Raw genomic sequence first — 13,122 nt, 5'->3', positions numbered from 1 at the left:
CCTCTCCCCTCCAGAACACGTCCCTCCCCACCCTCCCCGCCCTTAGATTTTTATACAAATACCATCCTCTCCGTGGGCCTTCCCTGGTCAGCCAATTTCAAATTGCAACTCCCGATGCTCCCTATTTCTTTGCCTGCTTAATCCTTCCCCCCTCTGCCCCCGCCCCCGTACTCGTTGCCATCTAACATACTACTTATGTATCCTGCTTCTTGTCCATCTGCCCACAGAATGTAAGCTCCGTGTGGACATGGATCAGTCCTGTCAGGGGCTATGGCACCAGGGACATTAGAAAGTGTGTGCTAAATAAATCCATGAAGGAAGCCTTGCACAAATGTTGGTTCTTATTATCTCGGTGCATATCTGTGCCGTGCCCTACCCTTTGCAAAAATCTCCTTGGGGACCCGAAATCTAAACACAGCTGGGAAGAAGAAAAAGAATCAGCCCGAAGTACAGGTGGCATAATGAAGTGGAAGTTCTAGTTCGTAGATACAGGGGTGAGCAAAACTAGGCTCACAGTTGTGAGCACGGAAAATAGTGTTTCCGTACGAACAACTGTAAACCTACTTTTGCTCGCCCCTGCATGCCTTCCCGGGGGCTGGAAAGTTGGGCTGTGGCACCTAAGCACCCCATCAGGAACCGCTGCACTCTGTCGCTGTTTGGCTCCCTCTTCAGCCCGCCGTTTGGAGTCAGGCGCGCTGGGTTGTAATCCTAGTTTTGTTTCCAGCGGCGCTGACAGGCTGACTCCAGCCCGGGGCTGCGGGCTGCGGGCTGCGGGGCGGCGGGCGGCGGGAGCGCGCGGGGCGGGGGCGGACGGGAGCGCGCGGGCCCCGCCACCCGAGTCCCCTGGCCCTGCTCGGCGCGTTCAGCATGGCGGGCCCCTGGTTGCGACCGCTGGCCGCGCTTGCCCTGGTTTTGGTCCTGGCGCTGGCCCCGGGGCTGCCCGCAGTCCGGGCCGGGCAGACGCCGCGCCCGGCCGAGCGGGGGCCCCCGGTGCGGCTCTTCACGGAGGAGGAGCTGGCCCGCTACGGCGGGGAGGAGGTACGCGGGGAGCTCGGGCCGAGGCAGGGCGGGCCCGGGACCCAGAGGCCGCCCACACCGTCGGGGAGGCCTGGGCCGCGGCGGGCGCCCCCTCCCGGAGCCCGGGTTTGGAGCTGGGCGCCTGGCCTGCCGGCCTCCTCTCTCCAGGCCCCCATGGCCGCCCTGGGATAAGAGGGAGTCCTCGGCAAACGAGGCGCCCAGCTTTCCCCCTTCACTAAACCAGAAGACCCCACTCACTCTATCCTCTTTCTTCCCTCGAGCTGCCCCCTTGAGAGCACTTGGGCTGGTGGTCTGTAAGGAACCTCAGAATTTTTTGGGGGGCAGACACTTCTGTCTGCTCTTTGGGGGGAGTGGCAGGGGAGGGAGGGAGAGAGGGAGGGAAGCAAAGCCTGCTCCTGGGTCGGGCGGGAATTGGGGCTCGCCCAGGGGTGATCCAGGCTTTCCCTGCACTTCGTTTTCCTGCCCCTATGTCCCAGGCCTCCTCTGCAGCTGACTCCTCAAACCTGCTCCTCGCGCCTGTGCCCTTGAGGCTGGAAATCGCTGCTCCAGACTCCCCGTGTCCTTTTCTCTTGTGCTAGGCTGTGGGTCCTTACCACAGCGCTGTAACCTTACTCTGAGTACAACCTTATGCTGAGTCGAGTCCTACTAGTAAATCTCTAAACGTGGGGGAGATCCGGAGGGGCCCCAGCGCAGAACCCAAGGAGAGAGAGTTCAGTGTGGAGGGTATGAGCAGCAGCACTACCAGGGGCTGCAGGATGGGGACTGAGGGGAAAAATCTTTGGTTTTTTAAGCTAATGTAACTGATTGATACTTAACTGAGGGAAGGAGAGAGGGAAGCTTGAGCTGGAAATAGGGTAAGCAAAGAATATTTTGGGTAGGGGACCATTGGATGTTTGTAGGCAGAGGAAGGGAGGAGGGGCAGTTGAAATTGGTCCATGATCACATAACTCTATGTGATCATGGGGCTGGCTAGGCAAGTCTAAAATCTGTAGGGCAGGCTGTAGGAAGGGCGGCCGGGAACCTGAGCTGGAGCTGATGCCGCAGCCCACTGTGGGCTCTCTTCTTCCCTAGGAAAATCTCAACTCTATCCTTAAGGCCTTTCAACTGATGTAATCAGTGCCCCCAGATTATCCAGGACAATCTCCTTTACATAAAATCAACCGACTGGTGATGTTAGTTACATCTACAAAATACCTTCACAGCAACACCTTCGTAAGTGTTTGGTTGAATGACCATCATAATGGCTTAATAAGAGTTCCTACTCTAGCCTGGCTAGTGTGCCTCAGTGGCTGAACATCCACCTATGAACCAGGAGGTCACGGTTGTTTTTCTGGTCAGGGCACATGCCCTGGTTGTTAGCTTGATCCCCAAAAGGGGGCGTGCAGGAGGCTGCCAATCAATGATTCTCTCTCATCCTTGATGTTTATCCCTCTCTCTCTCTCTCTCTCTCTCTCTCTCTCTCTCTCTCTTCCTCTCTAAAAATCAATAAAATATAGTTATGTATTTTATATATGCAGAAGTCCCATTCTATATAGATTTTTGGGGGGTGAGAATTAAATGAGATGGTGATGTGCGAAGTGCTCAGCATAGGCCAGGTGTGGTCTCAGCATGGTAAGCCTGAACAAATCTAACTGCTATTCCTTTATTAGTTAATTATTAAGTATATAAGCAAGAGGCGATATAACAGGTCCACAGTCCTCTTATGCAATTCAGAAACTGAATGAGCTCTGAAAACCAGAAGGTTTTTCTAAAAGGTCATTTGACAGCAAAGCCCGACCTGATCTGAACTCCTTTGGTGATGGGACCGTGCTAGAGCTGACATGAGTCTATTTATAGTCTCCGTTTATCCTACTTAGTATGAATATGCATGCTCATGCTTTACTGTGGAAATATTAATATAGTTGATTATGGGGTGCTGCCTTGGACACTCTGTAGGTGTCATGGTATGTGCCCCATAACACCTTTCTGAGATCTGACAAATTTTGAATTCCAAACACAACTGACCCCCAAGTTTCTGTGAGATTGTGGGCCTGTACAACAAGTCTTCCTGGAACATCTAGCAATGAACGTCTTATCTCTACTGTAACCTTCGGATGAGAGCCAAGGCGGCAGACCACCTGTGCCATCCCGCTTGCTGCTGTGTTGTTTGTGGTCAGAGCTCGGGCATCCGGGCAGGGAGCTGCACAGTGTCTCCAGTGGAGGATCCAGGTTGTAAATTGTGAGAGACGGGGCCCTGGCTGCTGGCCTTGCACAGAGCCATACTGTGCTCTGGGTCTCCCGCATGAGGCCCTGACCCAGTGTCCTCCTTTGGGGCCTTTTTAGGTCCTCAGAGTGAGTCACTCACACGGGGGAGTATGAAATAGCTATACTTGTCCTTCTGACATGAACGAGTCCTCTGAATGCCTGCTTAGCATCGGCCTCCTTGGTGCCTCTTCAGAGCCCATTCTCCCAGAATTTGTGCTCAGTCACCAGCTCTCGTGGAATCTGTGCTGGGGGGTGAGGTGGGGCACGGGACTACTTATCTTCTGCCTTCTTCCTTCTAAAGCTTAACAGTAGGACTGTACCTCCTCCAAAAGGAGCTTCTGGACAGACATTAATACAGACAGTGAAGGCTGTTGGGTAGAGACAGGTGAATGAAGAGGAGAACCACCCTCTAATTATACCATAGAAGGAAGGCTTGTAGACATGTTGGCTGGGCATCCGACACACGCAACCCTGAAATGGCAGTTCCATGAATTCCATGCAACAGGCTTGTTCTTTCCATGTGTGGTGCACTCCGATGGTTTCTATTTGCTGTTCTAATTTAAACTTTTCTATTTAAAAACTTTGTTGATAAATTACTACCTTGATTCCATGATCCACCAATAGGTTGCCAATACCCATTGCAGTTAAAAAGCAAAACCTGGGCTTAGACCCCTGGAGGGCCCAGCTAGTTTTGTGGAAGAAAACATCCCCAGCAATTTCCTTGTTTCCAAGGAGAAGAGTCATCCGGGAGGAGCTTCTGCTCTGTCCCCAACTGCTGGGTCCTGCCTTCCTGCCTGCGTCCAAGCTCCTGGCCTCTCCCACCCAGCTGTGGAAGAAGCCCTCCCTCTTCTGCCTGCTGCTCAGTATCCCCTTGTCTGTGGCACATGTGGCCCTGCTTGACCACAGCAGGGAGGAAGGCCAGATGGAAGGGCAAGCCCAAGGCCCAGCGGAAAGGTGAAAACCTGCTCCGTTCTGCAGGTGGTCCTCCGATTCCCTTCCATCTGGGCACCTCTGACCCAGTCCCTGTGTCTTTCCTCATGGTCCTGGGTCATGAAGTTCCCAGGATACACTCCCCCTATCCTGGTCACAGACATGTACACTTCCGTGTGCTGTGTGTCCGCTGGTCAGGCAGGCCAGAGAGTGGACTGGGGCTTGGGTTTCAAGGCTTCAGGTTCCAGAACACTTGCTCTCCCTCTCACTGGCTCTGTGACGCTGGGCAAATATATAACCCTATTTGATAAGCAATCACGTCGAGGAATAAATAATCACAGTGAAGGAGAGGTAGGAAATCATCCCAAAGAAAAATGGAGTCTACCAGCTGGGTAAGTCGTGCCATTTAAAACAAGATGAGGTAGAGCAAGTGTTCTGGAACATGGAGCCTCGGAATCAAGTCAACAGCAATTCTCGGGACTGTTTGTAGGAGCTCATTTGGGAATAACAGCAGCACCCACTACTGGGCTTCTGTACACCCTTTCCTTCAGCATCTGCAAGGTCAGTGGGTGCTATTCCGACTTAACAGCTAGAGAAACGAGGCCTCAGCAGTTACGTGACAGTGAGGCCTGCTGCCTTGGCCTGGCTGCTTAACTTCTCTGAGCCCAGGTCTGTCTATTACCTGTGGTCAGGAAAACACTTGACCTCAAGCTCCATGAAGGCTAGAACCCCAGAGAACGCCAAGCAGCATGTTTTTGGAGATTTTGAAATTCTTATACACCCAGCTGTGACTCCCACCCTCACCCTGGCCTGTGAGCCGCCTGACTGCTGTCCCTGTCCCTGGATGGGGCACAGACAAAGGAAAGACCAGGTCCTGGGTGTCCTAGAACTGTCATAGAACTGACAGTCACCCCAACCTGACCTGACTTCATGGAGGCTAGAAAATTGCATCATCTGCTCTTGTGTTATCCTCCTTGGGAAGGAAATTAAGGTAACACTGTATACCCAGGAATACAACAAAAAATAAAGTATAGAATTTCTCAGAACTGTAGGGAAACAGCATACTTGTATTTTCCTCACACGGTAAATTGTGTTTTGGAAATTTAAGGACAAACTGAAGGACAAACTGGTAAAATATAAAAGGCGATTATGTTGTTCATATACTTTGGCCCAGGAATTCCACATATTATGTTGTTCATATACTTTGGCCCAAGAATTCCACATTATGTTGTTCATATACTTTGGCCCAGGAATTCCACATTATGTTGTTCATATACTTTGGCCCAGGAATTCCACATTATGTTGTTCATATATTTTGGCCCAGGAATTCCACAAATTCCACAGGCCTCAAGGAAATAATTCACCAAATTAGAATATCTTTCACTCATAGAAAGATATTCATAATGCTGCTGTTGATAGTTCTAAGAAATTGGAAACAACCCAAATACCCAAAATAGAAGAATAGCTAAACAAACAGGTACACAGTATCACTAATATGAAATATAGCCGTTTAAGGGGCAGATTTTGGTTATTTCAATACATGAAAATGTTTATATGAAGTAACGTCACCTATAAGAAGCAAAACCTGCCCAGCCATCATGGCTCAGCGTTGACCTATGAACCAGGAGGTCTGGTTTGATTCCCGGTCAGGGCACATGCCCAGGTTGCGGGCTTGACCCCAGTGTGGGGCATGCAGGAGGCAGCCGAGCAATGATTCTCTCTGATCATTGATCTTTCTCTCTCCTCCCTTCCTCTCTGAAATCAATAAAATATATTTTAAAAAAAGAAGCAAAACATAAAATAATTTACACTGATGATGTCCATGTATGTACATTTTCATTTTCTTTCACGAAGATGAAAGAAAAATTGGAATGATTTAAATAATTCATCATTTAATATTCTTTAAAATTTTTATCTACATAGAGTTGCTTCAGTTCCTGTGTTTTGGTTTTTTAAAGAATGGTATAGCCATGGGCTTGTCGTGATATTTCTAACTCTTCCAAGTTCTTGTGAGCGGGCACACTGAAGACGCCTTACGGCTGCTTTGTGACTCTACCAACTCCTCTCCTCTCTGCACAGCCCATGAGGGAAGAGATTTTACTGACTTGAGCTGGGAAAGCTGGGCTCTTCGCCTCCTGCTCACAGCTTCTCTCCTGCTTTCTAGGAAGATCAGCCCATCTACATGGCGGTGAAGGGCGTGGTGTTTGATGTCACTTCTGGGAAGGGTAAGTGGCTTGGCTTTCTGAGTCCTTACTTCTGGGGAGCTCGGCAGGGTGGGCCCTGGAGGGGTGAGGAGAGGGAGGGAACTCGGGGCAAGTCCTTTGCCCCCAGATGGAGGGAACAAGCTTTGCCAGTGCTGGACAGATTTTTCCTAATAATGCCAATCTCCTGCTCAAAGCCTTCCCTGGCTCCCGTTTCCTATGGAATCAAATCCCTATTTAATGATTTCCCCTAGCTGAAGCAGTGAGAGGAAAAATGTTACAAAGAGTTGGGATCGTAGAACATTTTAATGCCATTTCATGGTTCCCAACTGGTAACTACAAATGCTATGGAAGTAGTTTTGTCATGGTTCATTGTCTGATACCAAACAAAGGATGTGGAATGGAAATAACTTAGATTCTACCAACATTTAAAAAAAAAATCCTCACCCAAGGATATTTTTTCCATTACTTTTTTAGAGAGTGAATGGAAGCGGGGGAAGGGGGGAGAGAAACTTCGATTTGACCAGGAATCAAATCTGAGACCTTTTGGTTTGTGGGCTGACGCTCTAACCACTGAGCAACCGGCTGGGTGATTCTCCCAACGTTTAAGAAAACTGAACATTTTTCTTGTTTGGATTTTAAATATTTTTAAGAGATTATTTTGTATCTCAGCCCAGCAATGTGCGACTCATTCCACATTCTGAATTACTCGAATCCAAACTGATGACTGGGGGTTACTGCCTTCCCTCCCCTCGGGCCTGGAGCCTTTCTTAGGATCAGGTTGGATCTCAGACTCCCAGCCCCTTCGGCCACTGCCACGTGCAGCCTCCTGGCTGCCCTGCGTGCACATCCACACTCACATCCCGCTCCTTCCTCCCCACTGCAGAGTTTTATGGACGAGGAGCCCCCTACAATGCCTTGGCCGGGAAGGACTCCACCAGAGGAGTAGCCAAGATGTCCCTGGATCCCGCAGACCTCACCCACGACACTGTGAGCCAGATTCTGAGCCTCTGTCTAGTGTTCCACCCCCTTGGCCATGGCCTGTTTTTGTTCTTTCTTTCTTTCTTTCTTTCTTTCTTTCTTTCTTTCTTTTTTTCTTTCTTTCTTTCTTTCTTTCTTTCTTTCTTTCTTTCTTTCTTTCTTTCTTTTTCACAATAGCCAAGCTTCCTAACTAGCCTGCATTCCAGTCCACTTGGTGTGGCGGCCAATTGTTTTCTTGAAGTAGATATCCTACGGTGCCACTCCTGGTCAGAAACCTTCCGTGGCTCCCCAGGGTCAAGTCCAAACTCATGAACTCGTGATCACGTTCAGGGAGCGTCACAGTTCGGCTCCAGCCGGCGTTGGCAGCCCCAGCCCTGACAGTCTGCACTGCCACCCCCGCCTCCTACAGATGTGCTGTTAGTCTCTGCGACCCACTCCCCAGGCCACCCTCGGTAGCTCGGGGGATGAAGGGGGTTGAGAAGCTGAGTCTCCCCCACTCTCACATTTCTGTGAAGGAGAAGGAAGCATGAACTAAAACCACCTCAGTGCTTGTGTAATCCCAACAGAAAGGCTGGCCTTCACCCAGCTGTGCTCTGATGAGCCAAACTCTTAAACCGCCACATTACAGAAACAAATTAAGAACTTAGGAGGGTGTATAAATCTATAATGGGAGGACGTAGGGAGCCGTGGAATGAACCAGTGCACCCCCGTCCTGTCCCAGGCTGGGTGTCCTCTGGAGTCCTGAATTCCTACATTAGTCGAACAGAAAAACACAATGAAGCCATTGTGGGGCCACCCCCCCCCCCCGACCCCTCGAATCACTCCCCACCCCACAGGGTTGTCTCTTACAAAGTCAGTTGTCCATTATTTGGTTTGTTGAGGTGTTTTTTTCTCGTGCACAAGGAGTGTGGGGAGAGTAGGGTGGGGTTGGCAAGAGGCCTTGCCAAACATGATTGCCTCATTCCCACCCCCACCCGTTTCTTGGGTTTTTCTCCTCAAGACGGGCCTCACGGCTGAGGAGCTGAAAGCCCTGGATGATGTCTTCACCAAAGTGTACAAAGCCAAATATCCCATCGTCGGCTACACGGCCCGAAGAATCCTCAACGAGGACGGCAGCCCCAACCTGGACTTCAAGCCCGAAGACCAGCCCCATTTTGACCTAAAGGACGAGCTCTGATGTTCAGTCTGTAGGAGCAGGTTCTGGGGAGGGTGAGGCAGAGAGACGCTCGGAGTCGAAATCTACAAAATCGGCTGCCTGGCTCTCTGGTCACCTGGGTCTGAATAAAGCAGACATCTGACCGGGAACCCCAATGCCTTTACTGTCCTGGGTCACGTGCTCTGTCCACCTGGGTCTCCTGCCCACACGCCAGCCCGGGTGGTAATAACAGCCTCTAAGCGTCCCTGTGGGTGGTTGAATTAACCAGTGACTTTTATTCTTTATACTTTTCTGTACTTGCCAAATTTCTTACTGTGACCATGTTTGCTTTAGAATAAGCACAGAAATAAACTTATTTTCACAAAAGAATTCTTCCACAGATGCCCTCTCCTTGGAGCCTCATCAGCACCACTTACAAGGAGGAGCCTCCTGCTCTCTGTCTCCCCTGCCTGTGAGAGGGCCGGGCAGCAGGGGGCACCCACGAGCTGAGAGCCTAGGGGTAGGTGGGTGAACAGGAGAGGGAGAGGGAGGTAGTAAAGGGTCTGGCTTTCCTCCAGGGCCAGGAGAGAGTGAACTGGTTCAGCCCCATCTGTAGCTGGAAAGTGGTGAGGAGGGCTGGGGTCCAGTGTGGGCAGAGCCTGGCCTGGAGGTCATTCCAAGGACAGTGAAGGACACCCAACACACTAGACTCGGGTCTGATTTCATAAGGAAATCCCTTTTGAATGAGGATTTTCCCCTTTAATGGACATTTGCTCGTGCCCAGAGTTATTTTTAAATTTGTGGTTGTCACGACTGGTCTCTGGTGCCCAGGATGTTGTTGAACATCCTACAGTGCACAAGGCAGTCTGGTCCAAAATGTCAGATGTGCTGAGGTTGAGGATCCCTGTTATAGATTCATCCTGGAGATTTTACAGTAGAGATGAATTTCTTTGACACAAAAACTTAGTCTTTTATTAAAATAAATAGCAGCTACCCACAAAAGAGAATGTGTACATTAAGCAGCAGAATCTCCTAGGGTGACTGGTCAGAATGCTGAGTCCAGGCCCCAGGTAGTTCTAGAACATGGCCTGCAAACTTCATTAAAAAAAAAAAAAAAGGTTCTTAATTATTTTAGAAAGAGAGGAAGGAAGAGAGAGAGAGAGAAACATCAATCGGCTGCCTCCTGCACACACCCTACTGGGGATTGCGCCTGCAACACAGGCATGGGCCCTGACCAGGAATCAAACCGGTGACCTTTTGGTGCATGGGACATGCTCAACCAACTGAGCCTCAGTGGCCAGGGCTTGGAGCAGCATTTTTAATGAGCTCCCGGGGACTGTGATGCAGATGGGCCCAGAAGTACTTGGAGAAAGGCCGCCTTTTGCCTCACCAGTCCCCTCGGGAGAACTCTCTGAGGACCAGGTTTGACTTCTGCTTTACTCTTTAGTGTGTCCAGACTAGAGAGTCTAACGGTGAATTCCTGGGTCCCGCTCAGGAAGCTGGGAGCTTGATGTCCATCCAAGACTAACGGGCCTGGAACTTATTAAGCAGAATTCTTTGGCTTGGAATTCAGGCCGAAGTCGTTCATGAGGCCGAGGTAGTCCTCCCTGGGATTTTCTGCCCCAAAACAAATGATGTAGGAATGTATACAAATGGTGAGAAGTCCTCAGAACACTCAAGAGATGACTCACATATGTGCCACCCATTTCCTGCATCACGAAGCAGCAGGACTCCATTCCTTAGGGCCCATCTCTGCAGAGTGGGCAAGGCCTCCACTATCAGGACCTGGGAATGGCCCAGGACCACTGTTTCCCCACTCCCCGCTCCTTCCCTCAGGACCTTGAGCTCTGCCCATTCCCTGCCCTGCACTTCACAGGCCTCCTGCACCCCAGTAAGGGTCTTTTCTGAATGAGAGTCTCATGTGGAGACCCCAGATCAGCCTTGACCAGGACCAAGCACACAGAAACCCAGGCAGCCCGAACAGGCTCCCCACGGCGGTGCAGCTCGGGAGGGACACAGGCTGGCCGGGGGGTTACATCATTGTGCGTCTGCAGGACCCAAAGAAAGAAACAAGATCCCGGAGCCCACAGCCTGCTGCCTGTTGGCCCCTACTTCCACCTCTACTTGTCATTTTTATTTTTTATTTTTTGCTTTAAAGGATTATATTCCCTTCTTACAAGACTCAATCCAGACGCGCCTCTGCCAGGAAGCCTTCCCCAACTCTGGGGTCCCTGGCAGCTGACACCCACTTTGCTGTAATTGCCTACTTATGAGCCTGTCTCCCCGAAACAGGGAGAGCCTCATCTAGGGTGGCCAACCTTTCTGGACTTTCCGGGTTCTGCACTGGAAGTCCTGCATCCCAGGAAACCCCTCGGTCCTGAGCCAACCTAGCACAATGCCCAGCACCTCCTGTGTTTGACAAAATGAATGAATGAATGCATGCATGCACTGGTACCCTCACACCCAGGTCACCCCTCTCCCTGGTTACCTCCTCCCACCCACACTCAGGGATGTGGGTCTGAATCCCGGACCCCTTCCTGAGGCATCAGAACATCTGCCAACCTCCAGCCAAGGTCTCCAGCCCAGCCCGGTGGGCATCGCTTTCAGGATCACTCCTGGACCTACCACACCTGAGCCTTTCCACAGCCTTGTCATGTGGGGAACATATAAAAATAGTAAGTGGTTTCCCTAGCAACCACCACAGCAGATGGTAACCAGCATGGACAGTCTGAGAAAGCCTTGAGGCTGGGAGGAAAGAAAACCCTCCTTCAAGGTAACTGTCCTATCCCATCCCATCCCATCTAGTCGCATCCTGTCCTGTCCCGTCCCGTCCCGTCCCATCCCATCCCATCCCATCCCATCCCATCCCATCCCATCCCATCCATCCCATCCCATCCCATCCGGCTAGGCAGGGGCTGTCTGAGCTGCCTCTCCTCTCATGGCTTCCTGCAGACTACCCACTCTGAAGCCTGCTCAGACTTCATCCCTGCCAGTCCCTGCGTGGCTGCCCGCCCCTCCCTGTGGGGTCACTGACGTCCTCCTCTGATTGCCTGGCCCAGTCCAGGGCTTTCCTTCAGGAGCCACCCGCCTGAGACTTGGCCTTGCTGCAGAGACTTAGCCTAGTATCAGGTGTGCCCATTGTGCCGAGCCTGTCCAGACCTCACCTGGGCTGTCTGGGCCTCTGCCCAGGTCTTCAGTGCCCTGGCTCTGGGCCTAGCTCCACCCTCTAGCCAGGCCCAGGGCCTTGTTTTTCCAACCCTCCCCCTCAGCTCAATCTAGGCCCCGCCTGAGACCCTGCTCTGGTCACCACCACGACTCCCCTCTAGGAGGAGGAGAGGGCTGGGGCTCCCAGGCCGAGATTCTGGAGGCCCCTAGAGTGGGAGTCAGGGGGCACGAGCTGTGGAGGGCGCTGGGGGAGGAGAACTGAAAAGCGTTGCCAACAGGGTGAAGCAGAGTGAGCTGCGGATTGAGGGAAGCAGGGCTCTCGGAGGGAAGACCCAGAGAGGGAAAACCCAGCGGCTGAGAGCGAGGTTGGAGGCAGAGCCTGGAGTGGGACCCTGCGGTGTCCTGTGTCCCAGAGTGGAAGCCCAGGTCCCCAGCGGGTGTTGGCGGTGGGGGGTGGTCCTATTTGGAGCTGGCCTGGTCACTCATGCTCTTGCTGTCTTGTTGGTGAGCAAGACTTTTCCTTCCCTCTCATCCCCACTTCCTGGGATATTCAGTTTGCTGTATCTTCTTGGCTTGAGAGCAAGCCCACCCTGTACTTGTCCCGCCCAGCCAAAACTGCTTCCTGCATCCTCTACCCATTCACCCCATTAGTGGGTGTTGCTGTGGCCCATTTGGCCCCTTGTCCACGCCCACTGCTGTGTCAATGACGATTTCGATGGTGGCACTTCATTGCGGTAGGCCTGAGCCATGGGCCGACACTCAGTATTTGCTCTTTCATTTGATCCTGGGCAAGGGGTATGAACATTTTACAGATGACAAACTAGGTCTCAGGAAGGAGAGGTAACTCACCAGGGAAACCATGCCTCTCACCACTAATAGGTCCTAGAGCTGGGATCCAACGCATGTCTCACTCTGTTCCACTCTGCTCATTATACCCGAAGATCCAGTCTGCTGGGGAGGCCCACCCAAGGGCAGGAATTAGGACGCAGGACGCTGGACTGCGGCAGAGACTCTCAAATTCCTGGCCTTCTCTTGAAAAAAGTTCTCTTGGACCAAGGACGTGTGAAGGAAGGCAGTGTGATCCAGGCCCACCTGTGGGAGCTCACAGCCTGATGGACAGGAGAGGGTAAGGATGGCCATGGGGCTAGTGACGCTCACCTGGAGGACAGCTGAGCAATGGCTGGGGGCTGCTGGGGCCCACCTGCCCCATATTCCTGGTGAAGCCACCCAGGGCCCCAGGGAAAGGTGACCTCAGCATTGGGCAGCCTTTCACTACCCAGGGCCCTGAAATACAACCATTGCCTTTCTGTTTGAGCTTCTCACTTCCCCTTTCCCATTTAGTGATGACCCTCCCCCTAACCATCAGCCATAACCCTCTCTCTGATCGGTCACTCCACACTTTCTCACCATTCCCTCAAAGCTCAGGCA

The 13,122-nt window shown here is 51.8% G+C and overlaps 1 protein-coding gene across 1 annotated transcript; it reads left to right on the top strand.

Moving 5' to 3' along the window:
• The first annotated feature begins 801 nt into the window (after positions 1-801).
• Positions 802-8,919, top strand: NENF (neudesin neurotrophic factor). Its single transcript, XM_054711733.1, has 4 exons — positions 802-1,038; positions 6,377-6,437; positions 7,300-7,403; positions 8,395-8,919. The coding sequence occupies exons 1-4, from the start codon at positions 868-870 to the stop codon at positions 8,569-8,571; spliced, it is 513 nt and encodes a 170-aa protein (XP_054567708.1). The 5' UTR covers positions 802-867; the 3' UTR covers positions 8,572-8,919.
• Positions 8,920-13,122: the final 4,203 nt, after the last annotated feature.

This window comes from Eptesicus fuscus, chromosome 22 (assembly GCF_027574615.1).
Source record: "Eptesicus fuscus isolate TK198812 chromosome 22, DD_ASM_mEF_20220401, whole genome shotgun sequence".
Taxonomy (NCBI): domain Eukaryota; kingdom Metazoa; phylum Chordata; class Mammalia; order Chiroptera; family Vespertilionidae; genus Eptesicus; species Eptesicus fuscus.
The sequence above is the reverse complement of the archived record's forward strand: the minus strand, read 5'-3'. Positions and strand labels throughout refer to the sequence as shown.